The sequence below is a fragment of the Acanthopagrus latus genome, chromosome 2 (genome assembly GCF_904848185.1).
Source record: "Acanthopagrus latus isolate v.2019 chromosome 2, fAcaLat1.1, whole genome shotgun sequence".
NCBI classification, from domain to species: domain Eukaryota; kingdom Metazoa; phylum Chordata; class Actinopteri; order Spariformes; family Sparidae; genus Acanthopagrus; species Acanthopagrus latus.
The window spans coordinates 12,110,491-12,127,301 of record NC_051040.1 but is presented as its reverse complement, the minus strand read 5'-3'; the positions used below and the strand labels follow the sequence as shown (position 1 = coordinate 12,127,301).

Sequence of the window (16,811 nt, the reverse complement as noted above, 5' to 3'; positions counted from 1 at the left end):
TACAACTTTGCAGATTTCTGCATCAGAGCCAGAACAACATATTTTAAAATTGTATTTTATTTTATCACTAGTTGGATTTAAAAAAAACAAAAACAAATCACTGATTCTGATAAAGACAATATCAGAATGGATAGCTGGCAAGTTATCAGTCGACTCATAATGTACAGTATATACATCGAGTAAATACATATAAAATTTACTTGTACTATTGATACTTAAGCACACATGACATCTTTACCTTTAACACTTGAAGCTTTCTATACAAGTGATATTCATATGGATGATGCTTTAACAGGATATCTGTAGCGTGACTTTGTGCAACTTTTACAACACAGTCTATTAATTCCACCCAAAATGTTGTTTACTATACTTCCTGTTACAAATACATATTTAAATCCTATGGGCTAACGAGACTGAGTTACATTGTTACTCAGACTGTTGGTAAATGGTAACTGCGGTGACCCCATCACCCAAGAGACAAAACAAAAGACGACTTCAACGTTAGATTTATTGATACATGAGTACATACGAATATATAAGTCTCACAATAACATGGGATTAAAACATGGTGTTGAGTTATGAAAACTTGAAAGAAAGACTGTACTTACATAAACATATACATGAATGTGTGTATACGAAAGATCTATGTAGTACTGAGACACATCCCTGAGAAATGTATCTAGAATGTGTGTGTTTGTCGGTTGAACCCATTTTATATAAAACTGAATCACAGTTTCACATTGCATATTTTTGCGATCAAGTTGACTCATCTATGATATGGTGTTAATTCATCATGTTTCTAACTTTTGTTTTCCTCAGTCTCAACAGATGCTCATCTTCATTTGGTCACCAGAGGGCAGTACGGCATAAAATGTAAAGCGCAGAAGTTTCTGTGAAGCTCTCCTGCTTCCTACGTTATTCACGTTTTTCATGCAACAATATAAAAGCACAGCTTAATGAGCGACTGATGACATCTTCTGTGTCTCCAACGTCATTTAACCCGACACGTCCTTCTCTCTTTCATCCGAATACAGCCTGACACAGATCCCTCTGGCTCTCATCATGTCGACCAGTTTGTCTCTGTACTCCCTGCACAGGCAGATGTAGAGGAAAGGGTCCAGGCAGGCGTTAGTGGTCGAGAGCCACACGACAAACTCGTGGACTGTTACCACCCACGCTTCGGCGCAGTCGTCGATGTCGAAGATTTCGTCCAGTGTGAAGGGGATGCGCATGATGTGGAGAGGCCCGAAGCACATGAAAAACACGAGAAGGATGAGGAAGACTCGGAGCTTGGTCTTCTTCTTTCCTTGGCTGTTGCTGCTCCCGGAGTTTCTGAAGGACTGCAGGACCTTCAGGGTGATGCAGATGTAGCAGAACACTATCAGGATGCTGACGAGCCAGAAGAGGGCCTCCATAGATACGACCACGTACTTGTGAAGGGTCACACCCGCTGGACTTTTCATTGACATACAGAAGTCGCCTGTTACGTTGGCAGGAGGCCGATCAGTCAGGATGATGGTCGGAAGAAGCGTCCCGCCAAACAACACTGCCCAAACCAAGGCGGACATCACGACGCTGAAGGCCACGCTTTGTCCTAGCGCCTTCCCGCACGGTCGAACGATTTTGAAGAAGCGGTCGAGGCTGATGAGACTCATTAGAGAGATGCTCGTGTACAAACAGGTGTAGAAAATCGCACTCGAGAAACGGCAGTTGAACGCCTTCAAGCCCACCCACGTCGCCGCTTTGGGAAGCATGCTGGCTGCCCGCGGCGGGAGCGTCAGCGTCAGGAGCAGGTCGGCAGCCACCAGGTTTTTGAGATACACGATGAAGGTGGAGGTGGAGCGGAGGTGCAGGGACACCCACGCCGCCAGCCCGTTGAGCAATAACGCCAAGGGGAACAGGAAGAAGTAAAGGTACATGACGGCCAACTTTGCGGTCACAGCATCTAAAGGAGCACAGGTGGAGGGGACGAGTGCTGTGGTGTTGGAGCCCATCATGATATCTGGAGAGAAAAAAACACACAGACATAAGAGTTTGTAGCCCTCTGTACTACCCATATCTGCTGCTGTTGAGTCTCATCTCTCATTATGCTTCAACTCATTTCAGGGGCACTGATGCTTTTAGCTTAGCTGCTACAGTGAAGATTATGACTGAAAAAAGAGCGTAAATAATGTATTTCTAAGTCAATTTGGATTTTCATGTTGTTTGAAGATTTTTGTCTTTTCCAGTCGTGTTTACTATGCAACTTCCCCCGACTTTCCTTGATCATTCCAGTGAGAAGAAAATAACTGAATTTTTATTTTTGGGTGAACTTCTCCTTTAAGTGCTGCAGGATCACTTACTGATGTGACACATTAACAACTAGCTTTCGTGCACAGGGGTTTTAGAGTAAATGACCAGGCTGAGCTAAGGTCCAGGACTGCTTTAAATATTTCCTGCCCGCGCAGTCAAACCTGATTTGCATGTGTCATTACTTCTAAAGACATTGTTTTTTACAAGGATTTGGTTTTGAATGCACCACCAGAGCATTTGAATGCGTCCTGGATGTGGAACCTGACACTTCTACTTTTGACACATGTGTGACGGAAGTTATGTAATTATTGCATTTGTTTTCCATCTGGATTATATATATATATATATATATATATATATATATATATATATATATATATATATATATATATATAAAATTATTTTTCTCAAGTAGACATGCTGAATATGTAACATTTAGGGACTGTGATTACAGCTACAGTCTTTTCTGCACAGCGTTTCGAAAGTTTTATCTTCTTTGCCTCCTTTGTTATTGGTTCTGTTTTGATAAGTGTAACAAGTTTCAACTGATTCACTTCATCAGAGCATTTTATGCATTCAGTATTCATGGTTGTAGTTAAAATAAATGAAAACTGACAGCAATAACTAAGGCTGCAGACGAAAAAACAAGTGCTGGTTTGATTTTAATGACAGGGAATCAAGAATTAATCAAGAATTAAAGCTTCCGAGCAGCACAATTTTATCCTAGACCAATAAAATGTTGTAAGACTGTGTTATTTTAACTCAGATATCATGAAATTACAACTTTGCTCAGTTTCAAAGTATTTCTCCTCCTCCACAGAAAGACACAGATGACAAAACCACATTCAAGCAAAGCTGATGTTCATTTCACTCTAAATGACTAATCAATTTGTAGTTTGGAATCCTTCAACCACCTCTCGTAACCACCAGTCTTATTTGAAAAACACTTATTCCCCCCGCAAAAAAAAAGGCTACAGTACAAACATAATCTCTGGTCACTCACCAGCAGTGGCTGCCTCCCGACCTCCACGGTGCCAGGCCTGGGGAATTAACAACTCCGCCAGATGAATTAGCAAAGTGTGTTGGGCCCATTGAACCAGAGAGATGCAAATACACGAAGAGTGCTGCAGCTGCTGCGGGGGGGAAAAAGGATTCAAATAACACAGATTGTGGAAGGCCGTGTGTTTTCAGGACACGCCGGGTTCATCTGTCCGTCACTGATCATCAGTTCCTCCTCGCATTATTTCTCCTGGTGGCTGGTTCTTCTTAAAATGCATGACATGCGTCTCTCATTTTCACCGTGCGGAGATGCTTAAATTCTTCATTTCCTCTTGAGGAGTGTGACACTGAGAATAAGTATCATCGTAGCTTACCGTACTGTTACTTATTAGTATTTCCATTTTCTGTCACTTTATACGTCCTCCCCTCTACATTCTGGAGGCCAACGTTGTACTTTTTACTCAACGACAGTTATTCGATACATTAATGCTTTCTGGATAAAATGCTGCAAAACAGCATATTTTTAAATGATCTGCAATTTCATAAAAAACACAGGTTCTGATTATCAAAAGAGATGATAGATATCCGATCAGCGGCCAGGCCGATCATCAGTCGACCCACAGCATAGAGTATGTAAATACATCTTCATATATGTAGAATTTACTTTGACTTTTGATACTTAATACATTTGATATTAGGTCCTTTAAGACTTTTACTATGTATCATTTATATAGGTGATGTTCACCTTTGCCAGAGACATACTTAACCCAAATCTTAATTTTTACTCAAGTATGACTTGGGTAACTTTCCACTCCATGTTTTGATCAAACGCAACTAAACCTTGAGGCCATAGCGTGTTGCATTTTTTTTTAAGACCGTCAGAGGAGCTTTTGGTAGATTTATTTTCTGTTTGTAAATCACTGCATCACATTTCTTGTTTTTCAAAAGATTAGTAGATATGAAAACATAGAAGAGGAACTTCGTGTTGTTATGAGCTGGAATGGAGAACAGAAAGACAGAAACATGCCACTGTCAGTTATTTCAGGTCCAACACAGTTAAATAAACCAGGCATCCGTCTTCATACGTGGTCACTGACAGAAAACATAAACATGTTCTTTGTATATTGGCATATATGAGAAAACAGATCACTGTGTCTGTCGTCTGTATTTACAATCACATATCTGGTGACACAATGTGCCAAAATAAGAAAAGTCTTTATCATGTCCGCTGGTCTTTACGTACATCCAGAGGGGGCTCTCAGGGGGGTGCTGCCTGTGTCCGTGTCTGACCCGCCGCCTGTGATCCAGCTACAGGTACCGGAGGTCAGCCGCAGCGTCTTGAACAAAGTGTTCCTGAAGGATTTACAGAGGAAGAAGTAGATGAGAGGGTCCAGGAGAGAGTTTAAGGACGAGAGGAAGAGCGTGCTCTCCTTCAGCTGAAAGAAGAAGAGTTTGAGCTTGCAGTCAAAGAGAACCCCTCGGGTCTGGCTCATGGTGTACGGCACGCGGGCGAAGTGAAACGGCACGAAGCAGACAAAGAACACCGCCAGAACCAGGAACACGTTGGCGCTCATCTTCCTTTTCGACTGGCCGGGGTTCCGAACTGTTCCGCCGCTCGGTGCTCGACACGAGCCGACGTGGGCCTTGGTGCGGGAGTAGGATCTGTACAGCTCTTTGGTGATCAGCGTGTAGCACACGATCACCGTCACCAGGTTGCCCCAGAAAATAACCTGACAGACGTGATTCACCACCTCGTGCCAGTAGAGCCCTGCCTCTGTCTTCAGGTCGCTGCACTTGATCTTTGGGGAGGTCGGGGCTTTGCGTGTCAGGATCACGTTGGGCAGGCACAGAAGCAGCAGGAAGGTCCAGATGGCTCCAGAGAGGAGCTTGCGACGGGCCAGCCGGGCCGCATTCGTCCCCCTGAAGGGCTTGATGGTCTTCCTGCAGCGGTCGATGCTGATGAGGCCGAAGAAGAGGATGCTGATGTACATGGTGAGGTAGAAGAGCACCGAGGAGACCCGGCACACGAATATGCGCAGCCCGGTGGAGGCCATGTTGGAGTCTGCTAACACCTGCAGAAACACATTGTTAAGGCTTTTACATTTCATTGTTCAAGCCATGAAGTCCGTACGCTTCATAGATCAGTTGTATGTCGATAAATAGAACATTTGGGTTGCCAAGTTGTAGCTCCGTGACATCTGGATTGCATTTATCACCTATTTATCACAAAAAAGTGTTTCTGCATACTCCATCTGAAATCGAAGATTCTTCACGACCTTTCAACCCAAATCCTTTGATCCTTCTATTAAAAATGATTGAATAAGCCATCAATTACAGCTTATACACCTCTTTATAAATCGTGCCAAGAGAGTCAAACCTTGAAAGGGAACGTGAAGGTCATGATGACATCCGCGACCACAATGTTCTTCAGGTATATGATGAAGTGAGACTTGGAGGGGATGCGGAAAAACACCCACACCGCCACGGCGTTGAGCAAAAGCCCCAGCAGGAAGAGAAAAGAGTAGAGGACGGGAAACACCACCGTCTTCAGAACATTGTCACGGGAACAAGTGGTGTTGGTGTGGCTGTGATTGGTGGAGAACATGGTTGGGGAAGTGGCATTTCTCTCCATGAGTGTTTCCTGAAAAAATATAAGCAAAGTGAAGTCAAAATAACTCAAAAGACAAACAAACGGTAAATCTTTTTGCCGTTCATATACGCATATAAATATTTACCAACCTCTCTCTCTCTGTTTATATGCATATATAAACATACTGTGCACATGTTTCGGCACAAAAAATAGCCTAAAAACTGAATTCCTACACTGTAAAATCTGAATGTTACTTAAATCTAGGAAGCTGATGACCTGTAAAAAATACCAAGTGAAGTAAAATTTACAGATGTGCACATTAGCAGTTTTCATGTTATTTCCAAAGTACATTTCCAAATTTGCACATCTGTTATAAACACATTTGAGGTTTTTGTTACTGACCTGTTAATGTTTCTCCCATCAAGGTCCAAGCTCGGCTCTTACTGAGATTTCTGGTCCCTCTCGATCCTGTTCAGATGCGATCCGACCCTGACAACACTGTCGATGCTTCAAGCAAGTGTGTGTCTGAGTGTGTGTGCAGGTCGGTGACACAGACTTTACAGGAAGACTTTCTCTTTTTTCTTCTCCTTTCTGCTTCCTGTCATGAGGAAAGGTCTGAGACATCTGCATCCTTCCAGTTCTATTTTAAAAAAGCTCAGTCTGGTGTATTAATTGGCACCGGAGGGCAGCTGATTGACAGCGTTTCAACTCAGAGATATTAAAGCTATATGCACCTTATGAACGGCAAAAGCTGCGCGGCAAAGGACACAAAACCATGGTATCTGTCCAATAGAACGTATACAGGTCATCGCCCTCTGAGCGATCACTGCACGCAGTAGTTTTGATGAAAGTTATATGACGCAATAAATGTGTGACTCCTCGTTGTCCTTCTACGTGATATGAAGCCACTCTTTGTCATACCAGCATGTAACTGTGGTCCAGCGACATGTGCAGGAAAACCACCAACAGTCTGGGTTACGCAAGGCTGAAATTATTCGTCACGCCGTGAGTCATTTAACACGTCCATATACTTCACCCTCCCCTGAACTGCCGCCTATCCCAGTATGCACTGGGCAAAAAGCAATGAAAGCAATGTGGACGGCATCGAGGCAGCAACACAGTTGAACTTTCACCCCCCCCCCCCAACCACAGATTTCTGTATTGCAACAGCTTTGACGATTTATAACGTATCCCCAAATAGAGTAAATAAGACCTCTGATACGATATGATGAAATTCCTCTAAAAACAAACAGCTTGGAAGCACATGGCAGTAAAGCCTTCTGTTCCAAGGTGGAAAAAATATGAAACGGTTTATTGGCAGATGCCTCGCTGATATAAAACTTTGCTCACAATCCCGTTCAGATTTTTGAACTCGCTGCCTTTCCCCCTCGTCCTGTTGGTTTTCTACTCTGGGCTCTTGAAGACTTTACCCGTGTTGTGAAATCGACCTCTGTCTCTGTGTTAGCGCTTTCACCCTCTGACCTCCGTCTCTTAGACGCGGCGCGTGAATCATCTTCCCCAAACTCTTGTGTAGCATTAGGGAACCCTGCCTACTCCAACCGAGCTTGGACAGTTTTGGGTAGTTACTGCGATAACAACATGCAGGTGCAGGTTCATTAACAGTGTATACGAGGGACGGGTTCCAGTGTTTCTGCAGATAAAGTTTGACCAAAACAAGCAAGAGAAAATTACAAAAGCAAACAAAACTTTCCAGCCTCGTCGTTCCTCTTCCAGTTCCAGTGTGTTGTGAGTTTATTGCTTGTTGTGAAGTTGATCAGAGTAACCTGTGGGCTCATTTCTGAACAGATGTGTGGTTAACAAGTGGACACACAGTGATGTTGACATCATTATCTGCCCTATCTAGTGAGATCTAGCCCGTATGAAACTAAAATGAATAAGTGTTTTCCTGTGTGACTGTGTTGTTTATCATTTTTGTCATCTACACATTAAATAATCACACAAACAGTTAACAACACTACATGTAGGATATATTGTGTCGAGACAGGGGCAGAAATAAGAAATGACCTCGACACAATCAAGGATTTAAGCCAATATGCAAAGGATTGTTGACACCAACAGCCACAAAAAGTAGGCGAGAATGATGTCCAAAAGGATTATGAGCTAACAAGCAAACGGGCAAACACGAATTGAGTTATTGTCTCTTTGGTATTTTTTGGCGTACGGGTTGCAGTTGACAATTTGTCTGTATCTGCTTTTGTCCTCATCACATGACCCTGCCCTTTGGTCCTATAGGGCTCCCGTGACTGTGACTTCCTGTGTCTGGGGACAACATTGTCATTTGTCAGCAGCATTCACATCCTGAGCAAACGCTTATCTAAACGTCTCTTTTCGGTTGTCAGACACGAAAACCCTCAGCCTAAATCTGTTCATATATGTACTGTATGTAAAGCGAGTTTCCCAACCATCCGTATTTACATGCAGTCATGTTTCCCACAGCTGTGCACATCCCGGCACATCTGGGTCTGATCAGGGCTGCGTGGAGCATGTGTCCTCCTGGAGAGAAGTCGACAGCTACACTTGCCCCCATCCAGTTTAACACTTGTCTCTCTGGTCACCTTTCTATTCCCCTACTTTGCTTTATTGCTGTTGCTTCTGTTCCTTTTGATCGATCGCTTTTTAAAACCACCTGTCCTTTTTTTCCCTTTTATTGCTCATCAATCTCTAAAATTAAAAAAAAAAGAGCTCTCCAGGACAAGCGTTACTGTGTGATCCTACCTCTTGTCCCGATGTTTTGTCAAAATTTACATGAGCCATTTACTGGACGGGATAATCAAATCGCGTGTGAAAGCACAGTTGCAGACATGCATGCAGACACGCTGCGTCCGCACACGCGGTAATCCTCGTCAGCCCGCTCTCAGACAGACAGGAAGAAGGGAATGAAGAAGGGAAATAAAGAGACGTAACACAACACTTTACTGACTTTTCCATTTGAGCCACCTCTGAGCCTCCTCAACCATCCCCCTTATGTACACACACACACACACACACACCCACGCCTCTCCCTCTCTGTAGGTGCTTTCCTCTGCCGTCACCCCTTGACCTTTAAGTCACCACTCATCACTTTCAATCTCTACCATTCCCAGACCACTTGAACACAGCTACTGTCTTGCACTGTTTTTTCCACCCCGTGATGATGATGATGATGATGATGGAGCTGGAGAGCAGAGGGAGAGCGACTTCATTTCCTCTCCGCACGTGGGCCTTGGAGCAGAAATAGCCCTTGCTCTTTACGTAGCAATCGGAGAGTCTTCGGGGAAAAGAAACCCCCGGCGTTTGAGGGCAAACATCAGACGCGGAGCTGTGACAGCTGTGGTCTGATGCGAGGGCGGGATGAGGCCGAACCGTGACCTCTGACCCTCGCGAGCGCTCGGCGGTTGATCATCTTGTCATCGTGACGGCGGAGACAGACAAGGACTTTCTCATCACAGAGAGAGGGAGAGAGAAAACACTCATGGTGGTCCGTGCTCGCGGTTTGTTTGCGACTGTCTCTGTCTTTACGTATGAGTGTTGATGTGTGTACATTTCCCTCGACAGGCTTTCAAATTCAGCGGCTTCTGCTGGCACGGTTGAAATGTGCGGGCCACACTTTGTTTTGACAGCGTAAGGTTTCTTTAGCTGCTGCTGCTGTTGGTGTGCTGCTCGGTGTAGGTTTTCCAGCGGGGTCTGCCTCCCATATGGTGAACCGCACAGACACATCTACAGCAGCTCACGTGGAGGCAAAGATGGATGTATCTTTAAAAAAAAAACAAAAAAAACACTGTGAGTAACAGTATTTCAAGGTTTTATTGAGGATTAAACCACATTTGCTGTCATGCGCCATTAGAGTGTAAAAGCATCGCTCCTCGCCGACCATACAGATGTATTGAAATGGTGTATTCGTCCAACCATAGCTGCTACTTTTATTTCTTTTGTGACTGCTGACTTAAGTGCATTCCTTCTATTCTCGTGAGCCCCATATGTCCAGTGCGTGTGTGTTGACCGTCTGCATCAAACGCACACACACGAGCATTGGCGGGTCCAGCTGGCTCCTGGGCTTTCGTTTTGTACCGGTGAATGATGCAGTTGATTCCGTCCCGAGCTCCAGCCTGTCGCAGATGATTTCCTAGCAACTGCTTTTTTGTTTGGGGTATTCGCTGCAAATCACAGCTCATCTCCTGGGTCTGGCATATTCATCATGAGTGACCTACTAAACACTACCTGGCGTACGCAGCTGCTCTCTTTTTTTTTTTTTTTTTTTTGAATGCATCCCCTTAGGAGTAACACGGGGTTCATTCAAGATTCAAAGGTGACTTTATCCATGCATCCGACTGAGAAGAGGCTTTAATATAAATTCTTTGGTGACCATGTTTGTTTTGTTTTGGAAGCAAGTGCAAAAAAAAGGCAACATTTTCAACACTATTGCTCTTTTTTTTAAATACAGCTGTTTGCAGGAAGCATGGCTGTGAGGTATTGTATCTCTTTGCAGCAGTGTTAGATCATTAAGCGTAATATGACACCAGCGAAACACAGCGAACTTTAGTGCCGTGACGCCAGACTACAGAGCAGCTTCTCCCCTCAGGCTGTGAGAGCCCTCAATGAATCCCCAGTTTTATTTTGAATTTGACTTATTTAAGACTTATTTGACCTGAAACCTGAGTCATTAAGAAGAATGACTTATCTTGTTTGCTCGTGCACAGCAGGTCATGTAGAAACATTTCATAACCAGTGAAATTCTCCTTGTAGCATGTTCAACAGTCAAATGACTACATGTGATATGTAACATGTAGAGACAAACAACACTATAACTATAACTATATTATACTAAACCATAACCCCATTTTGTTCTTTTGGGAAGTTTAGCCTCTTTCAGCTAATTCTTTTGGTTTTATGACCCATATTTCGTGGCCGTTAACTGTTTTGATTCACTCTCACTGCTCATCAGTGCTGCGTTTTGGTAAAAAAAAAAAAAGCGTGGCGCGCTACCTGCTCAGCTCCAAACATCAGACAGAAAAAAAAATTGCAATTTGTCTGTGAGTAATTTAAAGACAGTAATATTTCTCTCAAGTGTTTGTGGAGACCAAAACAGAGTCTAAGAGAGAGTGAATGTTAGACTGTTTGTCATGTGGACAGAAAAAGTAGTCCAAATTGATTTGAATGTTACTTTGTGTTGACTGATGATAAATGGACTGGCATTAATGCAGCACTTTTAAAATCCACCAACCACTCAAGCACACACATTACTGCCATGCCAGGTACCAGTATGCTCATCAGGAGTGATAGAGGGCTTTCCTATCTCAAAGTGCCCCCACCACTTTTCTTTGCTCAGCCGGTCACACATCCACTCACAGACCGATGGAACAGCCATCTGGAGCAACTCTGGGCTCCGAACGACTTTACAACGTGATTTACGTTTACAGTTTAATGCGCTGCTTTAAAATTTGCCAAAAAGGTGAACAGAGTATTAAGAGGTCAAAATCATGACATTAAATATGAGATGTAATATGTAAAAACATTGTTGTGTAGGAAATGTGTGTCAGTCCCATTTCAAGTCCTTATCAGTGGGGAAGCACATGTGAGGATTCACTCTTATTAGCTTTTTTGTGGACATGTATTGTGTAATTGTCTGCATCAGCATCTACGGTAGCTTAACACAACATTTACACACTTTACACAGTCACGCCGTGTACACATACGCTCTACACGGCACCCTCCCAGTGACTCATTATTAACAAATCAACTCAAATGCCATTACGCAGTGCTGATGCAGTCAGACATCGGTTTCGGTGAAGAGGAAAAACTCTGCAATGAAACCAGAGTCTTGACACTGGCACCTGTCAGCAGTGGCATTCCGCTTTTAAATTCTCATCCCGAGTGTTGATGTTTGTCCGATAATCCCTCAGCCCACTGTCTGAGAGAGCAGGACGCATAGCTGTGGAGAAAAAAAAAAAAAAAAAGTGGGGGACAACAGCTCCCTTTGATAGACTGACCAGTGTGGGATACCAGGCATATTTGACAGGATGTCTCTGTGTGCTCAGCACAGACCTGTGTGCACACACAGGGCGGCAGATAGACCACGGGACAGGGCAGAGAGCGTTAGCATCAGCTGTTAACCACAATGGTGGTGGACGCATGTGCAAGAAGGTCAGTGTCATGTACAGGCTCGGACAGGTGGCACTCCTGTAGACGCAAATAGGCCTGAACCTAACACTCCTCCGTCATGTGCAAACTAAGGTCTTTAAGAATAGAATAAAATAATAGAATTCCCCTCTAAAACTTTCCTCATCTGCTGCAGATCTAAAATAATATGTCAGGAAATGATACCATAGCAAATTGCTTTAGGGAACGTCTAGAGCAGCGATTAAGCTCCAAGTCGCAAACATGACTTCAGTAGCAACCGGTGAGCTCAGCGCTATAATGAGCGTCTGTTTTCCCTGTGATGTCATGGTGCTATCTGAGGTTGCTAGGTGCTGTAAAGACATTTGTGCAGAGCGGACAAACTGCGGCAGGTGGTCCAAGTGATGTCATGTAAAATGATTTCACCGCAGCGAACGGTGTGAAACTAAACCTGTGAGTCTGTTTACAAGATTAACTCGGTTTAGTCCTGGCTGCTGTGGTTTTTCTTCAACACCGGAGACAAGTTTGGCTATTTAAATCTAAATATAGTTTCATTATAATTCAATCCCTAGTTTAATGCAGAATTAAAGAGCAGATCCAGTATGGTGATTAGAGCTGCTGATGCCATCTGTTGGCTGCCTGTCAGGATAACACAAAGTATACAGTGGCATGATTTGGCTTGATATGAAATCCGAGGATCAACATTCGACTCGTCTCTTATCTTTACTGTACTTTGCTCTCACGCAGAGCCGTCCAAAGCTCAGACTTCTGCTCCTGTCTCGTTTCTTATTCATACGTTCAGCGTTTCCTCAGCCGTGTTACAGCTCCTCCAGATTGCATCTAAATTACACATTGGCTTCTCTACAGAGTGGTTGTAAGTTCAACTTCATTTCCAGGAGCACAGAGGGAAATGCTGATGCTGGATGTGTTTGAGTAAGAGGAATGTCATTTGTGAACTCTATTTCGCAACTCGCCCTCCAACTCTGGCTTCGTCTTATAGTGCTGGAAACAATGAGATTTCAAAAGGATATGGGACATGAGTCAAAGGGGGGAGAATGCAGAAGATGTCATTTCTACAACCAGAGGCACAGAGTGGAGAATGAAATAGCTTCATTGTCTAAAGATGTGCAGGCCTTGATGTCATTAAAATCCTGGCCGAAGCTAATTTTTAAGATACTATAACTGAAAACAGCCGCAGTTTCACCACAGCTACAGTATGAGAGGGTGAGAAAAATAGAAATAGTATTCTATGGCTGCAACTAATGATTAGTTGATTCTTCTTGATTAATCAATTACGTTTTGTGACACAAGACACAAAAACCACTTGGTAAGGGTTAGAAAAACATAATGGGTTGGTTTAAAATACCTGTTTTGGTCACCACAAACATGACCGGAAATGTTCCTGGGTCCCTGTTATCAACACCAAATTCCTGCAGAATTTCTGCCCCCTAGAAGTTTCTTTCCCCTTAACTTCCTGCTGACATCCCCACCCCTCTTACCTTGATGAATTCATCGCTGAACTTGAAACGGTTCCTGGAAAAGCTAAACCTGTCACACAGAAAACATCAGCCTCTGCTGTAAAGTCGCAGTGGCGCACTGTTGATGCAGCCTAATTGGGTGTCCTGGCTTGTTTAAAAGCTTGTCTCCCCCTCTGGGGCTCAATCGTTTAGATTCGCTTTGATGTTTTAGGTTCAGTGTTGGTGTGACCGGAGTGACGAAGGTTAGCTATACAGCAGTGGGCTCCACCAGTCCACCTGGTTACTCTCTGGGGACCAAAGGACCACATCTGCACCCAATCCGATCAGAGGACCCCCACTGATGTACTTCCCCTGGCCTCGGGACACAGACTGAGGGATATGGTCCCATTAAAAAGTTTGTCCCATGCCTTATGATGAACATAAAATCTCTTTTTCTTTTCATTGTACTTACGAGGAAACTCTTGGGAGCAGTACTCATTTACTGAAAGTTTGGACAATTTATGGCTAAAGTTTGTTAATTTATGACAGTGCCTTTGGGGTGGCTCCTATAGCTAGCTTGCATTGCTTAAAGTCTCCCTCTGAACACCAACATGACTGCAAATCATCTACTGTTGGAAGCAAGAGGACAACTTGATACCTGCGTACTTTTCCTTTCTCTTACCAATGGCCAACATATACACTCCCGGTAAAACTGAGAGATTATCAAAGATAGTCCTTTTCCTGAGAGTCAGTGGTCTGAAAAAACCTTGAACCACTGTCACATCATGACAGATCCGACCTGTCAGAGGAGTGCAAAGATGAATCTGTCTTACTTGTGGCTGGAAGGTGGATGTGTGGATTCTACAACGCTGGTGTGAAATTCCAGCATCATCACAAGTACTCAGAGAGATCTACTGTATGAGCAGAAATGTGTGTGTGTGCAGTAGAAAGAGCCACTTTAGTATTTTGAAAAGACCTCTCCACCTATGAGCTTTGCATTGCAGCAAAAACGAGGCAAGTGATCCGCTCGACCTGTTGCCAAGTTGGCAGCATCAAAAGAAATAAGACAGACTGTCTGAGCTAACAGAGAAGTACTGTCTGAGGCTGCTGCTGGTCAGCTCCCAGCAGCCCTCTCCTGAGATCCTCGGGAGAGGAGAGGATTTCCATGTTCGGGCTACGAGCGCATGAGTTTAAGTACGGAATTCATCCCACAGACCAAAACCATGTCTCACCCTTCTCCTTGGTTTCCCTCATCGACCGACTCTGTGGACTTTATCCTTCTTTTCCTCTTTTTCTCACCCAGCACCAAGTTTCCTCCTTTTTTTTTTTTTTGGAAGTGTTTGTCATGACTCATTTCAGATTTTGCACCTCAGATATATGATACATTACATTGTGAGTATGAATTTGTAAATGAATGGTTCAAGTGTACAATTTTCTAGACCGCATTGTTGAGGTAAATTAAAATATTAATTGCTTCAAAGACCTGTTGAGTTATCAGGAAGAGGGCAGACCTGTAATTAAGACATACTGTATGTCCTATTAAGGTTTGCCCTGGTTTAGTTAAAATGTTTTAGCTCATAAAACTTTAATAGTCTCCTTTACTTGGTAACTGTTGAATTGTGTACAATTGAGCCTTGTCAGTGTTAATAGTTCAACTTGTGTTTTTTGCTGCTATGAGAACTCTTTGAAGCAAACGCAAACAACTTTAGTATTTACATTCAAAAACATACTGGCAACAGAGTTTGTATGACTGTAAGTGCAGGTCTGGCCTCCCATTGGTTCCTAGAATAGAAGATGGATGGCCTTGCTGATTGATGGAAACATGGAGAGCACTAAGACTGTGATTACTGGTAGAACAGTGAATCCATTGTTACATGTTCCCCGCACATTTAAAGAGTACACTGAGGTAAAGTCTGTCCTGGTGGTCTCATATTACGTACTATGATGTGAGAAAGTTGGAAGCTGGATAGGGATAAAAATGTTTTAAATAATGAACGATCTGCTTGTGTGATCTATGAGTTTGGAGAAGGTGAACCGCAAGGTGACGAGGACAGTATTACCAGCAACAAGTCATTTGATTCTGTGCAGATTTGTTCTGTTTTACCACAGTCTGGCCAAACAAGGTTGTATTTATTCATCTCGTGAAATGGTGAGGGTAGGGCAACTATTCACGTTGACATCTCACTTCACCAAGATGTGACCAGAAATTGGTTTCAGAGGTACAGTATATCTGACCCACTGAAGGTGAAATTCACACACACACACACACACACACACACACACACACACACACACACACACACACACACACACACACACACAGCAGAAAACCACACACTAGCTCTTTCAGTAGCTTCGTCTGAAACAGTATTTTAAATGGTACATGTTAGACTTCAACTCCTTCCCTTTCAACACCCAAGAGGAAAGGAGCAAATGGGAAAATCACATGTTTGAAAATCCTCATAAATATCCAAAGTCAGTGGAAGGTAAACTCCATCACTCTCCAAACACCACCCTTCAAAACCAGAACTGAACAAATAAACTCACCAATCCACGGAGGGCACACGGTGCGAACGATGTACTGTCTTTCACATTTAAGAGCTGTACATAAAAAAAAAAAAAAAAATCGTGGTGGTTTTTAAAGACATCATTTAACCCGTTTAATTTGTGTTTGATTGTCGCCTCGCTCACATATGTAAGCACTTTCCTCTCAGTTGATGGGAGGGAAGTAGGCTGCATTCCACAGTTTATGGAACACAATTCCCTCTTTCCCCATATCTGCCTGGGTCATATCACACTGCTGTACGACTGGCTCTACACTAAGGAAAAAAGTGTTTTTTCTGCGATGTCGAGAATTGATTTATTGGGACATACCCACTTGAGAACAAAATACTGACCTATTTTGAGTGTCCATTAAAACGCAGCTGTTAAGTATTGGAAGCTGCTGTAAATTAATTATTTGCCGTTCAACAGATGTGTTTAAAGCCGTCCACCGAGTGCAGGAAAGAATCTGATATGGCTTTACCAGAAACCCTTAATGAGAATATTGAGAGAATTTCACTGATTTATCAATTCTGGACTGATAATGTATTAAAAAAAGGCTCTAGTGCTCCTCACCAGTCTGCATTCCCTTCACACCTGCACTGTGTCTCCTTTGGCTCACAGTGTTCTTGGCCGATCAGCCTCTTCCCTACTCTCTTGGTTCGTCCCCTTGTTCCCCTCACCTGTGTTTCTCCACCTCAGGCCACCTCACCTGCACCTCAGCCCCTCATTAGTGTAGTCTGTATTTGGAACTAGTCTTTAGTTAAGCTGACCCGTTCCTGCTTGCTGTTTAGCGTGACATATTTTTGGCTGATAGG

At 43.4% G+C, this 16,811-nt stretch overlaps 2 protein-coding genes and 1 long non-coding RNA gene across 3 annotated transcripts; all 3 read right to left on the bottom strand.

The window, feature by feature from the left end:
- Positions 1-86: 86 nt before the first annotated feature.
- On the bottom strand, positions 87-4,035 carry LOC119031743 (P2Y purinoceptor 12-like). Its single transcript, XM_037120414.1, has 2 exons — positions 3,296-4,035; positions 87-2,002 (listed from the first exon to the last, which is right to left on the bottom strand). The coding sequence occupies exon 2, from the start codon at positions 1,995-1,997 to the stop codon at positions 996-998; it is 1,002 nt and encodes a 333-aa protein (XP_036976309.1). The 5' UTR covers positions 1,998-2,002; positions 3,296-4,035; the 3' UTR covers positions 87-995.
- Positions 4,036-4,175: 140 nt separating this feature from the next.
- On the bottom strand, positions 4,176-7,006 carry p2ry12 (purinergic receptor P2Y12). Its single transcript, XM_037120403.1, has 3 exons — positions 6,284-7,006; positions 5,669-5,932; positions 4,176-5,363 (listed from the first exon to the last, which is right to left on the bottom strand). The coding sequence occupies exons 2-3, from the start codon at positions 5,921-5,923 to the stop codon at positions 4,527-4,529; spliced, it is 1,092 nt and encodes a 363-aa protein (XP_036976298.1). The 5' UTR covers positions 5,924-5,932; positions 6,284-7,006; the 3' UTR covers positions 4,176-4,526.
- Positions 7,007-8,120: 1,114 nt separating this feature from the next.
- Positions 8,121-16,633, bottom strand: LOC119031771. The gene is made up of 3 exons (XR_005078699.1): positions 16,570-16,633; positions 16,000-16,053; positions 8,121-9,634 (listed from the first exon to the last, which is right to left on the bottom strand). It is a non-coding gene; the product is annotated as an uncharacterized LOC119031771 (long non-coding RNA).
- Positions 16,634-16,811: the final 178 nt, after the last annotated feature.

Excerpts from the sequence above, each read along its gene's own strand:
- p2ry12 (XM_037120403.1), bottom strand. The coding sequence starts at position 5,923 with ATGGAGAGAAATGCCACTTCCCCAACCATGTTCTCCACCAATCACAGC. Across the intron at positions 5,364-5,668 it reads CCTTCACGTTCCCTTTCAAG|GTGTTAGCAGACTCCAACAT; the intron begins GTTTGACTCTCT and ends GTGTTTCTGCAG.
- LOC119031743 (XM_037120414.1), bottom strand. The coding sequence starts at position 1,997 with ATGATGGGCTCCAACACCACAGCACTCGTCCCCTCCACCTGTGCTCCT.